This window comes from Thamnophis sirtalis, unplaced genomic scaffold (assembly GCF_051295495.1).
Source record: "Thamnophis sirtalis isolate CommonGarterSnake01/CBP01778 unplaced genomic scaffold, rThaSir2_p1.2 scaffold_4, whole genome shotgun sequence".
In the NCBI taxonomy this organism is placed as follows: domain Eukaryota; kingdom Metazoa; phylum Chordata; class Lepidosauria; order Squamata; family Natricidae; genus Thamnophis; species Thamnophis sirtalis.
The window spans coordinates 80,454,689-80,473,372 of NW_028261384.1; the positions used below are offsets into that span (position 1 = coordinate 80,454,689).

The window sequence follows — 18,684 nt, forward strand, 5'->3', positions numbered from 1 at the left end:
CTTTTAAGGTTTTGTTTCTGCATGCAGTTGCATAGATATAAGCTTATGGAATAACAGGATTAATTTCTGAGTACATGATACTACATAATGCTGAAATCTATAAATTGAAGATAACATTCTTAAATGTAGTACTATTTATTTGATCATTTAAAATGATCCCCTGCCTTTTCTCAACGTCTGTTTATATGTAATAACGTTTGCTTCCTTTTTTTGAACATTAGACAATAGGATTTTTCTGTACTAAAAGAAATTGATTAATTTATGGATTAATTTTTTATTAATTTAGATGTCCATTGAGAATCTATAGCATGTTCATCAATATATTATAGAAAATGTTGATTAAAATGATTATGTTTGTGTATATGTGTATGTATATATATATATGTGTGTGTGTGTGTGTGTGTGTGTGTGAGCTTATATATGTGTGTGTGTGTGTGTGCTTATATATGTGTGTGTGTGTGTGTATGTATGTATGTATATGTGTATAGGTATATGTATGTATGTGTACATACACACACAGACACAGACACACACACACACACAGATATCTATCTATCTATCTATATATCTATCTATATATCTATATCTATATCTATATATCTATCTATATCTATCTATCTATCTATCTATCTATCTATCTATCTATCTATCTATCTATATATATATATATATATAGTATCCATTGAGATAATTGGTTATTACAAGAAAAAGTCTTCATGTTTTATGAACTAAGGAACATTTATTTTGCTCATTGATTGAATACCAAGAGAGAGAGAAGGCGAGAGAGAGAGAAGGATGACATTTCATATCTATGTTTTGGAGTTTACAAAAATCATTGCACAAGCAGAAATGTAAAATATTGGTGCATTTATAGTGCATGTTCTAAATTTTTCTTATTTTGGATAATCTTGACAAATGATTACTTCTCTCTCTGTCTTTCTGAAACACAGCCACACATACCAATATTTTAAAGGTAAATTCATTATCTTTCTTAGAATTTATTACTATTATGAAACAATTGTATCACTTCCTCTTCCCAACTTCTTCCCTCAGTTAATGTACTTTTTAATTTTTTTGTATTGACATTTAGGCATTTTAGTGATTTTCTTCCCCATTGATATATAATTACTAAGAGGGCAAATTTCTCACCCTGCTTCTTTTTTAAAAAGTTATTTAGCTATTTAAATGATATAGATCCTTATTCTCCTCTCAGATGTGGGGAACAAGTTGAAAATCATCAGTCGGTTCAGGAATGACCAACATGTCCATAGTTAGGCTATAATTTGAAACTAAATCTCTAAGACTCAGTATTTTTCTTATCCTGCTTTTCATTTTATACATACTGGATAAAAACTATATATATTGCTTTCTATATAAAAATGCAGAATTATTTGAAGTTTCAACTCATCTCTTCCCAGGGACTGTGTATTGACTGGCCGACATCCTTTGATTTGAATGAAATATGTCTGGGATGCCTTAGATGATGCCCAGTAATACTGCAATGGCAATTGGGGCTCTTTCTAGTTCCCTTCTTGTGACATGCTGCCTGATGGTTGCTCTGTGTAATTCTACTACACCATTGCAAAAACTATCCAAGTCTCAAGGCAAGCAGGAGATAAAAACAAGTGAGGAAAAAATATATCAATCATCAGTCCAGGAAAGACAGAATCATGGACCAGGAAAAATGAATGAAATGACTATGAATGGAAGAGAAGAAGGCACCAGGGACTGGAAAAACAAAGGTAACAGAAATTACTCTAATAAAGAATCTTGGACAAAGCAAAAACAGATTTTGAGTATTCAGGCAACAAGTAATAATAAGTTTGGGAACCTTGAAGCTCATAATCAGATCAAAGATATTGAAGAGGAACTTCCTGCTGCTGAAGATTTCTCTGTCTTAGATATTATTGCTGGTACTACATCTGAACCCCCAGAGGAATATGTTTATCCAGACTACCGTGGAAAAGGCTGTGTGGATGAGAGTGGCTTTGTTTATGCAATTGGGGAGAAGTTTACTCCAGGACCCTCTGCATGCCCTTGTCTTTGTACTGAAGAAGGCCCACTGTGCATTCAGCCAGAATGTCCTAGACTCCACCCTCGCTGTATTCATGTTGACACTACTCAGTGCTGTCCACAATGCAAAGAACGTAAAAATTATTGTGATTTCCGTGGGAAAATCTACCAGACACTGGAAGAATTCATGGTAAGGCAACACTGATTGTGATGAATTAGAGGTTATTCATTCATTGTTGATCAGTTCTTCCTGTTGACTTGTGTATTCTCAGTTATGAGTTATTATCACATCTTTCTATTTTTGCATTTTAAGTACTACAAAAACAATCTACAATGTTAATTGAAATATATTTAACAAGGAAGACTGTGATCAGTTTCATTTGTTTGATTTTATACAGTACCAACTATCGAAGTCACATAATTCTAGATGTGTCATTCATAGTAGTATCAGTGCCTTATGTTACCAGAATATGTTTTAAAAGTATTAAAACATATTGCTCTGGGAGGAGAATTTTTTACTTATTCTAGAAATTTTACAGGTAATCCACAACTATTTTCCACAATAGAGTTGTGGGAAAAATGTATTTAGGTAACACATTATATTGATTTATTTTATCATTTTCCTCATAAATGGGTGGCAGACTTTTATAATATGTATCATACTTACTATGAGATTTGTAGTAAAATACTAATATTAAACTGAGTGAATATGGGAAATATAATCAAACTCAGCATTTATAGCTGATAAAACATTCTAGAGAGACAGTATTTTAATTATCCTAAAAATATAATTTATACTTGCAGGCATACTGATTGATTTGAGGCTCAATCAGAAACGTATTTTAGGTCAAACTGTGTTCTTAGGTAATTACTTAGTATTATTTGTTTGTAGAAAATTGCATTGTATATAGGTTGCTTAAAGGGCATGCATCTAAGATCTCTCTCTCTCTCCCTCTCTCTCTCCCTCTCCCTCTCCCCCTCCCTCCCTCCCTCACACACACACACTATGCAGTAACTCTATTTTTTAACCAAGAACAATAATGGAATCATCAGTCTTAGGTACATTGCAGCAAGGGGGAGGGGGGCTGCTGAGCAAAGGAGCAATTATGAAAGCACGAGAGTTAGAAATGGAACCAAGGAATGGAAGACATGTAATAGATGGATTGCATAAAACACTATAGGGAATGCAGGAGAGAGATTCTGGAATAGAGGGAGGAGGAATGGGGAAAGTCATATGTGTGATAGGGAAATAGAATGCAAGCTGATGTCTATGTAAAGGGATGGTGTTAATCATTGTATTATGTGTGAAAGCTATAGGCTTGGGAGAGAGTAGCAATTCTGAGAAATCCTGAGAAAGAAAGACAAGAAAAACTTGAAAGATGATTCCAAAAAAGTAGTATTTGTATTGGACAATTCTTGGAAATAGTAGTGAATGAGAAAAAGAACTTATCATACTTTGTTTACAAATTCTTAATGGAAGATTAAAAAAATTCTATTTGGGTGATCTTGAACTAATCTTGAGTAAAATGGTTATCAACGTATCTTGTTTTTATTGAGTCTATTTTATGTGGAAATGTGTATCTAGCTTGGTAATTGATACTTAGATTGAACCACCACCTTAAACCTATTTTCCTCAGCAATGTATTTCACCTTAAAAGAGATCAAAATTACATATTGCTGAAGAACCAGCTGATACCTTTATTGTGAAGATTAGATTCATCCAATATAACCAAACATTTTTTTCAGATGAAATGTCAAAGGTGCAAACAAGAAATGTGTGAGTTTTCTGGGACAGTATGAAGGAAGTAGAGACCCACTTTACATCCATTTTTCATATTTGTGAATTATAGATTGCATTATCTAATTTAGAAATTAGATTGCTAAATTTCTAAATAGGCATACTATGAATTACACTCCATAGGAAGTGAGAAGAATATGTTCAGTAGGAGCATGGCAAACTTGATAGAAAGTTTTAAAATTGAATGCTGTTGGGAGTTAAAGAAAAATAAAGCAAAACCTTGTGATGTTGAAGAAGTAAAAAAGAGTAATGCTATTAGAATCCATTAATGCTCTTCTTAATTTTTCAGTGAATAGTTTAATAGTTCAACATTCATTGTGGCTTCAATGCATGGAATATAAGCAAGTATCTATTTTTTTTATTAAAAAAGCCAGTTTAGTGTAGTGGCTAAATTGTTTTCCCACTGTTGAAACCAGTTGGGTGACTATGGGCTACTCAGTCTCTCAGTCCAAATTACCTCACAGGGTTATTGTTCTGGGGAAAATAGGAGGAATGAGTAGTGGTGTGTTTTCTGCCTTGAATTAAGTAGGATAAAAATCTTTTAAAAATTGATCTTCATTCTGAGGACTAAACTAGATCCTAGAAAGAGAGATGGATGAAACTGGCTGCTTTGTTTCTCTAGAGAAAAGATGACAAAGTTAGTTGGTATGAAAGCATTCAAAGTAGTTGAAGAGTATAAAAAATGGCCATAACCTGTTCTCTGTTTTCCCAAAGTGCAGGACAGAGAACAGTGGTCAAGTTACAGGAAGGCAGATTCCAGTTGAGATCAATTTGACAATGGAACTAATTACTGAGGGATATGGTGAGCTCCATTTCACTGAATATGTTCAAGTGGAAGTTGGACAGTCATTTACTCAGGATTTTCTAAATTGGACTCATACATCAAGGAGGAGGTAATATATATGATAATTTGTCAGTTTAGCTGAGATTTTCATTAAGAATGTAAACAAGGGATAAACTCAAATCAACAAAAAGAGAAAGTTCAATAATTATCTAGAAAGCTCATAATTTGTTCAACTCCCTTTACCATGTTAACTTTGAATATTTTGAGATTTTCAAGTTCTAGGAGAACTCAAACTACCTAATAGATGTCACAATTGTTCTATACATCTAATCAGTAGATGAACCTTAGCACATGGGACTTTTTTTTAAAATAAATGTTCAGCTGTAGATAACCTTCTGCAATACTTAATTGTTTGGTGTGTGTATGTTGTATTTGTGCTGATAAATAAATAAAGGGAGACTAATATAGATCTATTTCAAGCTATTTAGCTCTCATCAGCTAGTCATACCCTTACTGGGATTCGAACCTGGGCTGTATTACATATTAGGCAGATGTGTTAACCACTAAGCCACAGGTTCTCCTCCTTTATCAGCTGAGCCAGGGAAATAGGTATGTAATTAGTGTCACAACCCCTGGTATGCCCAAATATGGGAGGACGCTTACTGCTTCCATTCTCTGTCTATCGGCTCGTCACAAGAGGCCATCCAGACAGAAACCCAATATTTTTACTGTTGCCTTTGTTACATATATATATGTATTGTTACATTTACTATATATCTAGTAAAAGAAAATAATTTTAGTGTCCAATATTATCATTATTTGCAATTACTCTTCAGAGCTTCTTTTCCACTACTAACAGATTCACTGGGGCAGAAGTTGAGGACAATATCCCATTGTCTTTGGGTTTGAGAGAGAAAGAGTAATTTGGTGTGTGGGAAAAATGCTGTATGTAGAATATCTGAGAAAATAAAGGACATTTGAGAGAATAAGTGGGGATTCTTGGCTTGTTCATTTGGGAAAATAGTTAACATAACTGATAAAGAGCCAAAGTGTTTCTTTACTGTTAGTTTTAATTTTATTTTAATTGCATATGCTCAGATTCTTTAGATTACTTTATATTATTCTCCAGGGCATTGCTGGAAGGGTCACAATGGTGTTATTATCACAGCCTGATTGGTCTAGGCTGAGCGTCAAACTTGAAGCCACGCCTCTTCCTCTGTAGCTCCAGTTTATCACTCAGTCTAGTCAAGGTGACTGTGATTAAATTTAGCTCCTGAGCAAATTTTTCTGATTTGACTTAATTGGCTTTTTCAAAATTCTAAAAAGAGAGCTGCTGGCCTTGCCAGCTGTTTGGGGCACTGGAGCGCTGATTCAGCTTTCTGCTCTGGGCCTGTTGGCCATGCAAAGCCTGGGCGATTCCTGGCACTGGGAGTTACTGGTTTTGAGCAGCTGATTCCCGGGCAGCCTACTCTTGTTCGGCAGTCCGGATGCCACAACAGCTTTCAGTCAGTATGGGTGCTCTTCATTTCGCCGCGGGACTCCAGAGACTTTATGAGCATCTGTGCGGGCCAAGCAGTCATTTTGGAGTGGCCACGTGTGTTGGGCAGCCATTTTGAAGCTGCTGCATGTGTCGGACGGCTGTTTGAAGATGCCGTGGGTGCCGGACAGCACTGGAAGATGGCCATGTGGAGCATCGCCGTTGCGACTAGATAAGCGACAGCCACGCCATGCTAAGAGGCTGCAGACAAGCCACCATTCGTAGCCTTTGCTAGAGAGAGCTGGCGTGAGTATCTCCCGAGGGAGAGAAGATGGCAGACCCCAGCCCTGAATCCAACAAGGCCCCAGACCAAGAGGTTTCCCCTGAGATAGCTGATTCTTCCCCTAGGCCCCCTACTAGGGCCACTAGAGCCAAAGCTTTGGCCTCTCAGTGCCGAACACAGGTTACTCTTAGGGAGGAGCAGCGCAGGCAACGTGGGCTGGAAAAGAGGGTGGCTCGGGCCGAGCAACAAAGAGAGGTGCAGGCACACAGGTCCAGCCCCTCTCCCAGGTCCAGATCACTGGTCAGACCAACCAGCCTTTCATCTTCGCCTCCACTATCTCCTGTCAGGCCTAGGAGACATAGTAGGCTGGAGGTTTCCCCCTCATCACCTGTTTCCCCCAGTGCCATCAGGGGTTTGATGGGGACCTCCTGGAGGGCACCTGATATCCAGGCCTACCCTAGCTCCACAGAGAGAGGTGGAGGAGGAGGCTGCAAACCCTTATGAGGATCTGGCTGATCTGGATAATCTACCAGAGAGCCTGCAAAAGATTGTGATTTCAGCCATTTCCTTGCACATTGCCTCAGGCATGAGGCAGCATAAACAGCCAACCCAGGTTTCCAGAACGGCAAAGGAGGGCACCAGGGCCCAGTCTTTGGGCCAAACAACGGTCCCTCGGGAGGGCCAGAGACCAGCCTCCCTCGCTACCAAGATAACACTGGTGGGAGAGGAGGTTCACAAATACCTTGAGCTCTCAGATGACGAGGGGACACATGACCCAGATACCCATGCATTTTCAGGGCTTTTTTCCCCCTGCCCTTTTTAAGTCACTTTTAAACAAGGCTCGCTCCACTACCAAATTGGGCGCTGGAGCCGCTGTTCTGGCCACTGCCACAACTCAGGATGAACCTGGCAAGATCATGTTTTCTAAGACATCAACAGAAAAGGAGAAGGTGCCTGCTCCACCCCTTTTTCTGGAGGTTGTCAAGAACCAATGGGCCCGCCCAGGGATACTTCCGAATCCTGGCAGCAATGATCACCGGTTTTACAATATGGACAAGGAATTTTCCGATGTCCTTCAGATTCCCACAGTAGATGCGCTAGTCGTGGCCCTAGCCACCTCTTCAGCCCTAGTTTTGGGGTATGTTGCAGACAAGCTTAAGACTGACGATAAGAGGGCCGAACTTACCCTATGCAAGACGTTCCAAGTGTCGGTGTGGGCTATTAAGTCTGTGGCTGCAGCATCCTTTTTTTTAAATAATAATCTTTATTGGTTATACATTTTTTTAAGGATAAAACATACAAATACAAATACAGTTTTAAACATACAACCCACCCACCCCCGCACTGTGACAGTCATTCACAGCCCAACTTTGTTTTCCTTCCTCATTGTTTAGTCTCTAAGCAACACCTTCTCATTACAAAGTTCAGGGATCTATTACAATACCCACGTTCACTTTTAGTTCCCATTGTTAACAACTGCTATTTAACTTTCCCCGTTTTAAGTCCCTGCTGTTCTCCTTGTCGCCCACATATACCATAGGTTCCAGCTAAGATAATGTTCTGTTTCTCCTTTGTCCCTCAGCCAACCCGTCATTCTGTCCATTTCTGCATATTCATAGATCTTTTTAATTATGGCATCTTCCAACGGTATGGTAGTAGATTTCCAAAATTGTTCATAGGTTATTCTTGCAGCCACAATTATATGTAGGCTCAAATGCCATATAGATTTACTCATGTTTTCTGGTTTTATGATTAGTAAAAAATTCTCGGGTTTCCATTCCATGCTTGCCCCGGTAACCTCTTTTAGCCATTTTTGAATCCTTCTCCAGTATTTCGTGACCTCAGTACAAGACCACCAAATATGGTAGAATGTGCCATCCCTTCTTCCACATTTCCAACACAGTGGAGATAATCCAGGAAACATTTTGGCTAACCTCCTTGGGGGGAGGTGCCATCCATCTTGTATATGTTTTCTTTAAATGCTGTAGATATTGTAAGTTTAATAGTCTTACTCCATAGATCCCACCATTTGCCCATTTCAATCTCATAGCCAAAGTTTATCTCCCATGTTATTAGAAGGCTTTTATCCATCTCTTCTTTAGCATCTTGACAGGTCAAAAACTGATAAATCTTTGATAACATTTTTTTATTTCCACCAAACAAAATCTTATCTAGCCCGTGAGGGTTTGGGTAGATCGAGAGGTGATCAGGTGGGGGGGGGGAGGAACCACCTAGCCTCCATAGACTTCACAGAGACATACCTGCACATCTCAATCCACCCAGCCCATCACAGGTTTCTCAGATTTTCTGAGGCAGGGTCCCATTACCAGTATCAGGCCCTTCCTTTCGGCTTACATCCGTTCCCAAGTCGTTCACAAAAGTCCTAGCAGCGTTGGCAGCTTACGTACATTCCATCACGGTGAGGAGTCAATGCTACTTAGACAACATCCTGGTCCAGGCACAATCATCTGTGCAGGCGTCCTGCTATGTTCAACTAACAATCCAGACGCTCCAACATCTGGGATTCTCAGTAAACTTTGTGAAGACGCATCTTACAGCACCCACAAGACTTCTGCATCTAGGTGCGGAAATCAGTTCTGTGACAGGGATGGTGTTCCTCCCTCAGGATCGCTAGAACAAGCTGAAAACCTCAGTTCGGCAGGTGCGCTTCAAAAGAACCGTTCCCGTAGTAGAATTTTCCCATTTGCTTGGACAAATGATATCATGTATCACGATTGTTCTCGCATGCAGGCAAGAACCCTTCAGTGGGCACTCATTCCCTTACCAGTGGCACAAAATGAGCAACTCCTCCGATGTGCCTGTCCCTTCAATGGTGGATCTCTCCTGCATTGTCCAAAAGGTTCGAGTTCAGGGAACCAGAGAGGATGACCATCATGACAGATGCGAGCCTGTTTGGCTAGGGACTCTGATGGAATCTCAGATGGTGCAGGGTCGATGGACGGAGGTGGTCTGCACCACAATATAAACTGGCTCGAACTGAAGGCTCCACTTCCAGAGGTCTGTCGAGGGCCGCCATGTTCTCCTATTGACAGACAACATTGCCACGAAGGCACATATCAACAGTCAGGGGAGCACTCACTCCAGGGCCCTATAGAGCGAGGCACAGAGACTCAGACATTGGGCAGAGAGACACCTTGCCTTCATAGTGGCAGATCACATCTCCGGGGTGGCCAATCACCAGGCCGATTGGCTCAGCTGAGCCACCATGGATCATGGAGAATGGCAGTTATACCCAAACTTGTTCCAGCGAATCTGCCAATGTTTCGGCACCCCAGCAATGAACCTCTTTGCTATTCCAGTGAATGCCCAACTTTCCCGGTTTTTCTTCCGCTTCCTGAGCCGAGGCGCAGAGTGGACGGACGCTCTTCACAGCAACTGGCCGAGCAGTCTTCTGTATGCCTTCCCTCCCCCTCCCCTCATCCTGGGAACCCTGAGGAAGGTAGAATTAGAGAGGGCGGAAATCATCCTCATAGTGCCACATTGGCCTCGGAGGCCATGGTATGCGGACCTAGTCTTACTGCCCGTATCCCCCCCAATGGAGGATTTCACAGGAGGAAATTAGTCTGTGCCAGGGATCCTGATCCCTCCGGGGCCCCAGTGGCAACACTTGACCGCCTGGCACATGAACTGAGCCTCCTGAGGGCCAACTATTCCTCGTGGGTGATTACAACCATAGTGCCGGCCGTTGACCGTCAACCATGCAGATTTATAGCTCTTCTCTTCCGCAGATCCTGGACTTCCTACGTACAGGATGCCTTGGACAAGGGCCTTTCTCATAATACAGTCCGCCGTCAAGTAGAGGCAGTCTCCACTATCCTAGTGGGTAAGCGTCTATTACCCCATCTAGATTACCAATCATTAGGAAGTTTCTCAAGGGGAGCACTGAACCTGCATCTGCCTGCCACCTACCATTTCCCCACATGGATTTGCCCCTGGTCCTCCACGCCCTGACAGGACCACTTTTTGAACCCTTGCGCACAGTCAGTCTACAATTTCTAGCGCTCAAGGTTGCGTTTCTGATTGTCATAATATCGTTCAGATGCATCTCTGAGCTGAGGGGCCTGTCCTCTAGAGAGGACCTGTGTGTACTCTATTCTGACAGAGTGGTTCTCAGACCTACCTTCATTCCAAACGTTAACACCATGTTCCACAGAGCACTAGATGTCATTCTGCTGGATTTTTGTCCAGCTCCCTCCAGAGACAGAGAACACCTTTGGCGTCACGTACTACACATTTATCTGCAATGCATGCCAACCGTAAGAAAGTCTGAGCCTCTACTAGTTTCTTTCCAGTCAGCAACCCTGAGGGTGAAGGTCACCTCTTCCACCATCAGTCGCTGGCTGAGGGCTGCAATCATTAAGGCATACGAGGCTAGGGATTGGTCGCCACCTCATGGGATCACGGCCCACTCCACATGCAGCACTGCCACCATGGCAGCTTGGACAACTAGGGCTCCCTTTGAGAACATCTGCAGGGGATCCACTTGGGCATCGCCATCATCCTTTATTTGCCATTACTGCCTGGATGTTTTTGCATCTGCGGAGGTGTCATTCGGGCACAGAGTACTCCAACAGGTTCTGGCCACCCCAACATCATTAGACACAGAAGATACCCCACCTTTAGGACTGTAGCTTGGATACGTCCCAGCTGTGACCCCTTCCGCAATGTCCTGGAGAACGAACGTTGGTCCCTACCTGAACATCGCTTCTCAGAGCTTTGTGGGAGGGGTCACATCTCACCCTAATTACAGGCTAGTGAGTCAGTGTCGGGGGTAGCCTAGGTATATTTCCCTTTCTTATCATTATAGATAGACCTTTTACATGACCTCCCCTCAAACTGGAGCTACAGAGGAAGAGGTGTGGCCTCAAGATGGACATTCAGTCTCAATCAATCAGGCTGTGATAATAACCCAGCTGTGATCCCTCCCGCGAAGCCCTGAGAAACGATGTTGAGGTAGGTACCAATGTTTGTTTTCTTCTTGGTAAACTAGAAAATTGAAGGATAGACAGCATCACCAGTGGTGGGATTCAAATAATTTAACAATCGGTTCTCTGCCCTAATGATGGGCTGGGTGCTCATGGCTGGGTGGGTGGGAGTGGCCAAGGGGCATGACAGCACCCAGCCTCCTACAGTACTCTGCCAGTCAAAATGGGGCATGGGGATTAATCACAAAATGTGCAGTTTGTTTTGTGACATCTAAATCCAGCGAGCAAGGAGTGTGAACTGTACAGAAAATAAACTTTTGTTTGGTTTTGAAGAAATATCCCCAAAGTCAGATGTACACTAAATACAGACTGACTTTTAGCTATACATCTTCCCAGCAAACAGCAAATTTTGAAGCTCCGTTTTAGGATTCATTTTAGGATGAGTAACCACAGTTTGCATGTTGGTAGTTCCTAAAGGAATGCTAGGAAACTGTATTTTAAAAAACATTTGAGGGAGGTGTGTAGAATAGCCCTTCTCTGTCTGAGGCTGTAGAAACCTAGCACCAATCAAAACACTGTGTGTGAAGCAATTGATCAACACTGACAGGGTAAGCCACTAGTATATGAAAATTAGAGCAAGCTCCACTCCCTTCTAGTACTGATGATATTACCTACTTTGGTAATGAGACATCTGCAAGGAACCTATCAAGCTCAGAGAGCACCAAGGACCCTACAGTTCAAGCCTCAGTTTCGAATATTCTCTTCTATCGATAAACACTTTTGGGTTAGAGGGCTCAGAGCCTGCCTTATATGAGATGGCTCCCAGTGGATTTCATTCTAAATTTTGATATGATTTCTGTAAGTAAGGAATGTAGAATTATGAAGGCTGAGTATTTGATCCTTCATACACCAAAAAAATATAAAGCTAAGAGATAAACAAATAATACACAAATTTGAAAAAAAGAAAAGGCTCAGGAAATAAAAAGAGTGAAAGTGTAAGAAAGAGGAAAAGAAATAAAACTGAAAAAGAGTGACTTTCAACTTTCAATGGTACAGATATAGGTAAAAAATATATCAAACTCTTACTCTAAGATTAACATTTGTCTACATTATTTCCATAATCCCATATCTAATCATCAAAGGCAGATCAACTTTTAATTTCAGTTTCTCACAAAAAGTCCAATAATGGTTCATTTCGCTTTAATCACTATTTATTAAGGAAATGACAACTGATTTATTTAATTGCACCAAACTCTAAATAAAGCAGGAATGGAAAATCCTAAACTGTATTGTAGACCCATGCTTCTCAACTTTGGCATCTTTAAGGTGCATGGACTTCAATTTGCAGAATTCCCAAGGCAGCATGAAATTCATCCTTAAACTTGCCAAGACTGAAAAATGCTGATCTACAGATTCCTTTTTTACTGGTTCTTACTTACTTATAAGCAATCAATGCAAAATCCTCACTTCCACCCAATCCCAGAGCAAAGATTATGCAAAATCCTCGCTTTCGTCCCATTCACCCCAAAAAATGATAATGTATATCTTCAGTTCCACTCCATTCCAGAACAACCACAATTCCCTCACTAACCTGCTTTCCAGCTCCGTTCTCTTGTGTGCAGGGCCACTGAAGACCACCATGTGACTACCAGTTTAAAAAATGTTCAGTCAGACCTTCCAACTTCTCAAGGAAAAAAAGATCTCGAGAAGTTGGAAGGTCTAACTGATCAACCTCCCAGCAGATTGTCATAGCCGATCCATTGCCGCCTCCCAGCTGATCAGCCAGCTCCCAGTGATGACCCTGCAGCCTCTTCACCCTGAATGGCAATCCTGATGGGCAGGGTGGGGTGGTGTCAGCCAGGGGAACCGCTGCGAACTGGCTGAATCTTACCACTGAGCATCACCACCAGATGGTTCTGTAACTGGCTGACAAATCACACCCAGTAAATAGTCCTTAATGGTTCTACATCTACATGGAGGGAAGTTACAAGTGGGATACCAGCCTAAGTTTTAGGCCCAGTAGTCTTCAATATCTTCATAAATGACTTAGATGAGGGAACAAAAGGGGAACTCATCAAATTTGCAGATGACACCAAGCTGGCAGGAATAACCAACACGTCAGTTCAGAACCGGGCCATGAAAACGTTGGGTGTTTGTGCCATGTGGGAAGCTCCATTTGGCAGGTTCCTTCCAACTTTACTGAAATTGGAGCAACACAATTGGAGCCCCTGTGCAAGAATGATACGCAAATTCGTGAAGTGTTCCATATTTTTAAATAAGCTGTGGTGGCGCAGTGGTTAAAATGCAGCACTGCAAGGGCTAACTCACTGCTCACTCCAGGAGTTCAATTCTGAGCGGCTCAAAATTGACTCAACCTTCCATCCTTCCAGGGTTGGTAAAATGAGGACCCAGATTGTTGGGGGCAATATGTTGACTCTGAACCGCTTAGAGAGAGCTCTAGAGCACTCTGAAGCGGTATATAAGTAAGTGCTATTTCTAGTGCTGTTGTTGTTATCCTATAGCCTGTAATTCATTTTTGTGAAATATAAATTATATTACTGAGTATGGATTAAAAATATAATGGATTGATTTTTATCAAGATTTTTAGTATGCGGATAAACTTTGCATTTTGCGTGCCACAATAAGTGGTTTAGATTTAAAAGATTTTATGTGATGCTGTTCCTATCAATCCTTTGTGTTGCTAGTAGTATAGATAGTCCTCCACTTATGACCACAATTGAGCCCAAAATTTCTGTTGCTAAGCAAGCAGTTGTTAAGTGAGTTGCATCCTTTTAAAAACTATTTTGCCATAGTTGTTAAGCAAATCACTACAGTTGCTAAGTGAATCATGCAACTGCTAAGTAAATCTGGCTTTTCCCACTAACTTTGCTTGTCAGAAGCCAATTGGAGAAATTACAACTGGTAATCAGATTAACCCAAGATGTTGCAAACATCATAAATACAAAGTTGCCAAGTTCCAGAATTTTAATGACTCAATCATAGGATGCTACCACAGTTGAAATGAAAACTAGCCATTAGTCACTTTTTTCAATGCTGTTGTAACTTTAATTGATTACCAAACGAATGGATGTAAGTCAAGGACTACTTGTGTAACTTCCCAAACTATTTTTTAGGATTTTTACTTTGATCACCTGTGTCCTAGTGCTAGTATGAACTAGTACTGACTGCATGCTACTCTTTCCATATTCATTGTCTGCTATAATTCCTAACTTTGTGGAAAATCTGCTTTAATAAAGAAGATTAACATGCATAGAAATTATAAGGGTGCCTCTATACTATATAGTGTAAAGTGGACTCTCTATTAAACTGGCTCCATCATCTCTAGCTGTGTTTACGAGCAATGGAATTTCTTAGGATATATAAGAAGAATCTAAATAAAGAAATAACTTGGATTGATACGTAATTAGATGTGAAGTATCTGTCTTATTTGTACAATAAAACTACATAAATATGTGACTCTTTGGATAATCTAACATTAGCAGTAAGATTCCAAAAATTTTAGAGATGGCCAAGCTGTTCCCTAGGATTATGAGTATATATAAAGAAATGACTGGAAAAAATTTAATCCTATAAAACATTTTTTTAAAAACTTTCCAAGCATTACTTACTTTCTGCAAGTAACACTTGGAATGTGATCAGGAAGTACTACGTAGTTAGTCAATATTGAGATAGGACAATGCAATATATTTTGCTTCAATGAGTGCCAGTTTGGCCTAGTGGTTAAAGCACCAGCCTAGAAATCAGGACACAGTTCTAGTTCCACCTTAGGTATGAAAACCAATTAGGTGACTTTGGGCCTGTCATTTTTCTCAGCTGAACTCACTTATATAGGATTATTGTGGGGAAATAAGAGGAGGAAGGAGTATTAGGCATGTTCATCATTTTGAGTTATCTATAAAAATAATGAGTGGGATTTTAAAAATATAATTAAATACAACTTCAAATATGATGGAGCTATAGAAAGAATGAATTTGTGTTATTATTTTTAGTTCTAAAAAATTTTGCAAGCTGAGAAACAATCAATATTCCTAGCCATAAAAATGTACCTAGGTAATGTGATAAATATTATATCATTCCTTCAAAATCCATACTTTATTTCATTTGAAGGAGTTTGATTATTTGAATTTTAATGAAAAATAGGAACAAGCACTGACAAAAGGATTTAGATTGAGAGTTATATTTCTTGGGGGGAGGGGAAGAGGGAAAACAAAACTTTAGATTAGGTATAAGTAGAGACTGATTGCTTTGATTTATTATACACGTGTCAAGATTCCCATTGACTAGCACAGAAAACACAGATAAGTTTCTTTTTGTGAGGGAGAATCTTTTTAAAATGAAAAGGACTGAAGTAAAATAAAAATTGTTTTTTGGCCCCTCTTGTGAGAGTGATTTCAATCAAAATTTCCAGCAGATGCTGTATATTTGAAGGAATTGTTTTCCCAATAAAATCTTTACAGATTGGGAGATTTTTAAAAATCTTTTGGATCCAATATTGATGAATCAGTGATTACAAGTGGTCTAGGTTTTCTGCCTGCTGTTAATAACATTACCAAATATTGGTGCAATTTTGCTGTGTGAATCAAGAAATCTGTAAACATCTTTTAGGTTATGAAGGAAAAAAGGTCTCGCCAGTAGAATCCTACAGAATTCACAGAATCAAATCATTGTGAGGGAGCTGGACTAGGAGGAGGAGATTAACAGAAAAAATGTAGTTTTTTAAATGATATATTCAGAAAAATTAGTACAAAATTGTGCAGTTTTTGGACAGAATGAAGTGTTAAATCACTATTGAAACAAGAGTTTTAATTCTTAAAAATATAAATTGTGTTCATCTTGAGAAACATTTGTGTTTAGAAATTAACTTGTGGGTATTTGAAATTAAACAATACATTGCAAAAGTCATTAAATGCTTTCTTAATCTTTTTAAATTTTCAAATATATGTTCGTTGAGTTATTTCTAAAAATGATAAAGGCAGAATACAAATATGTAAAATAAATTTTCCTAGAAATCCTATAGATCCTATGGCTACAGCTTTGCAAATCAAAGCTTTGTAAAGTGATGCATAATATTAGTTTGTCTTATCATAGATTTTACACTGAATTTGAAAGATTGTTAAGTTCTCAAACAGATCAATTGGTTCCTGGAAGAGAAATTGAGCACTATTTTGAACCTGTCATTTCCTTGATACATATATTTAATTTGGGAGGTGTGTTTTTTTTCTTTTTTGGCTACATGTTTTTACCTCTGCTGAAAGCTGCGAAAGTTGTGATTTAAGAATCTGTCAAGTTAAAATCAGATTATTTTTTTTTGTAGAATGGGCGTTGGTCTTATCTGATAGGCTTCTTTTCAAATGGTGGAGACAGAATCCAGGCATTGGTTGACTTTGTCTGCTCACTGATTGGACTGAGTCTATCAAAGCTGTTAAGATACACCCTTGTTGCTAGGGACCCCAGCTTTCAGTGTAGTTGAAGTGACAGACTCGACGTGTCTTCTGGTAATGTCTTGTTCAGTTGAAGTGAGGACCAGCATCCTACAGGATGGGGCTGGATACTATCTCCACCTTATGAGGCGTATCAGCTAAGACCAATGGCCTTTCTCCTTTAATATGGAGATAGCATCCAGGCATTGGACATACCAAAGCTGGCTTGTCCCTACGGGTGGGGCGTCATCTGGTCCAAATGGTTTGTAGTACCCATCAGCCAAACGCTGCCTCAGCTGATGCAAAGCTGTCCAGCTTATAGTTCTGTATGAACGGGGAAGGAAAGGACTACATGGCTGCTCTGCAGACCTCTTCTAATGCAACCTGTGTCTCCCACACTGCAGTAGTGCCTGCGCTTCTGGTTGAGTGAGCGGTGATTTGTCCTGGTAATGAGGAATTCAGGGGACCCGAGGAGCCCAGACCTTTGCGGGGGTCGCCGCTTCTGGGCGACCCCGGACTGCACAACTTCGGAGGTCTGTTCTGTGTGCTGTGAGCTGCCTGTGTTATCCGGCGGTGGGGGGCGGCGGCGTTATGCCGGCGTCTTTCAACGACCTAGGCAATTTCATCTGGCTTGAAAGGGAGAGAGAACCAACTGAATCAGCCCAGACCTTTGCGGGGGTCGCCGCTTCTGGGCGACCCCGGACTGCACAACTTTGGTGGTCTGTGTGCCGCGAGCTGCCTGCATTACTTGGTGGGGGGGGCGGCGCCACGTTTGCTGCAACGGTGGCGTTTTTCGGCGACCTAGGCGATTTCACCTTGCTTATTGAGCTGTCTTATTGGGGCTTCGTAAGACCATTATTGCTCCGGAGGGAGAGAGGACGAACTGAATCAGTGTGGGGACTGAGCAGATTGGATGGGCGGTTTTTCCTGACGCTGCATCGGCCCCTCCGGATGGCTCCCTTTACTATTCAGCCTCACTTCTCTCTCAGCATTGCCTCCTTCCTCCTACGCCCCTGCTCGGTCAAGTGGCCCTCTGGACGCATTCTACTCTTTGCCCCCCCTTGTTGCGGTGAGGCTTTTCCCTGTGTTTTCCACCTGCCATCTGGCGCCCCCCTACTGTGGCATTTTAACTTCTGGCCACCTCTGGTTGCGGATTTTGGACTTTCAGACCCGCTAGCTCAGCCCCATCTGGCTTTGAACATTATCAACACTACCACCTGCCATTATCCCTGGGACTCTATCTGGGACAGCGCTTGTGGAAGAAGGCCCCCTGCTTCCTTCAATTGTTCCGGACTCTTTGGACCTATTCAGACCTGTAGAAGAGGGGGACACGAGTTACGCCCCTGTATACCTTCTCTGGACCATAACTGGATGCTAATTATTGTAATTATTCTAACCATCTCGATTACTGAGAGCCACCTGGCTCCGCCTGGACTCGCACCCTAACAGCTGCGCAATCTATCTTTTTCTTCCTTTTCTCTACCTTCTCTCTTCTTACTTTGTATGGGATATGCTAGGGGTATGTATGTAATTGAATGAATGATCCCACTTTTATTACCATTATTGTTGTATTTTCTGTGTTTTTTAACTATTACGTGGGGACTGTTTGGGGGAATGTTTGAGTATGTATGATTCGGAGGACCTGCCGGGAGTGGCGGGGGCTATGGGGGTGGTTGAGAGGACCAGAGGCACAGGAGAGGGTCGGGGTATTGCGGTCGTAACAGGGAGGGGCAGATACGGCGGGGACTTTAGGGCAGGCCATTACCGGGGAAGGAGGGTTCGCTACATTGCAGAGATCCCTCCTTCCGGCCCTAGGAGTCCCACTCCAAGACCAGATGGCGTAAGTAGTCAGGACCCTGGTCTCAGGCTGTTGTCGCTAAATGCCAGGTCTGTTGTTCATAAAGCTGCTCTCGTCCGGGACTTAATTTTAGACGAGAGGGCA

General features: G+C 41.2%; 1 protein-coding gene and 1 pseudogene across 5 annotated transcripts in view; both read left to right on the plus strand.

Moving 5' to 3' along the window:
* The first annotated feature begins 1,470 nt into the window (after nt 1–1,470).
* The window catches only part of VWC2 (von Willebrand factor C domain containing 2), a 94,864-nt gene continuing 77,650 nt past the window's right edge, over nt 1,471–18,684 (plus strand). For all 5 annotated transcript variants that reach the window (XM_087713166.1, XM_087713167.1, XM_014053622.2 and 2 more), the window contains exon 1: nt 1,471–2,203. In XM_087713166.1, the coding sequence (XP_087569292.1) occupies nt 1,481–2,203 (723 nt within the window). In that variant the 5' untranslated portion in view covers nt 1,471–1,480. The remainder of the gene's footprint in view (nt 2,204–18,684) is intronic.
* On the plus strand, nt 13,478–13,574 carry LOC148045935 (U6 spliceosomal RNA; annotated as a pseudogene).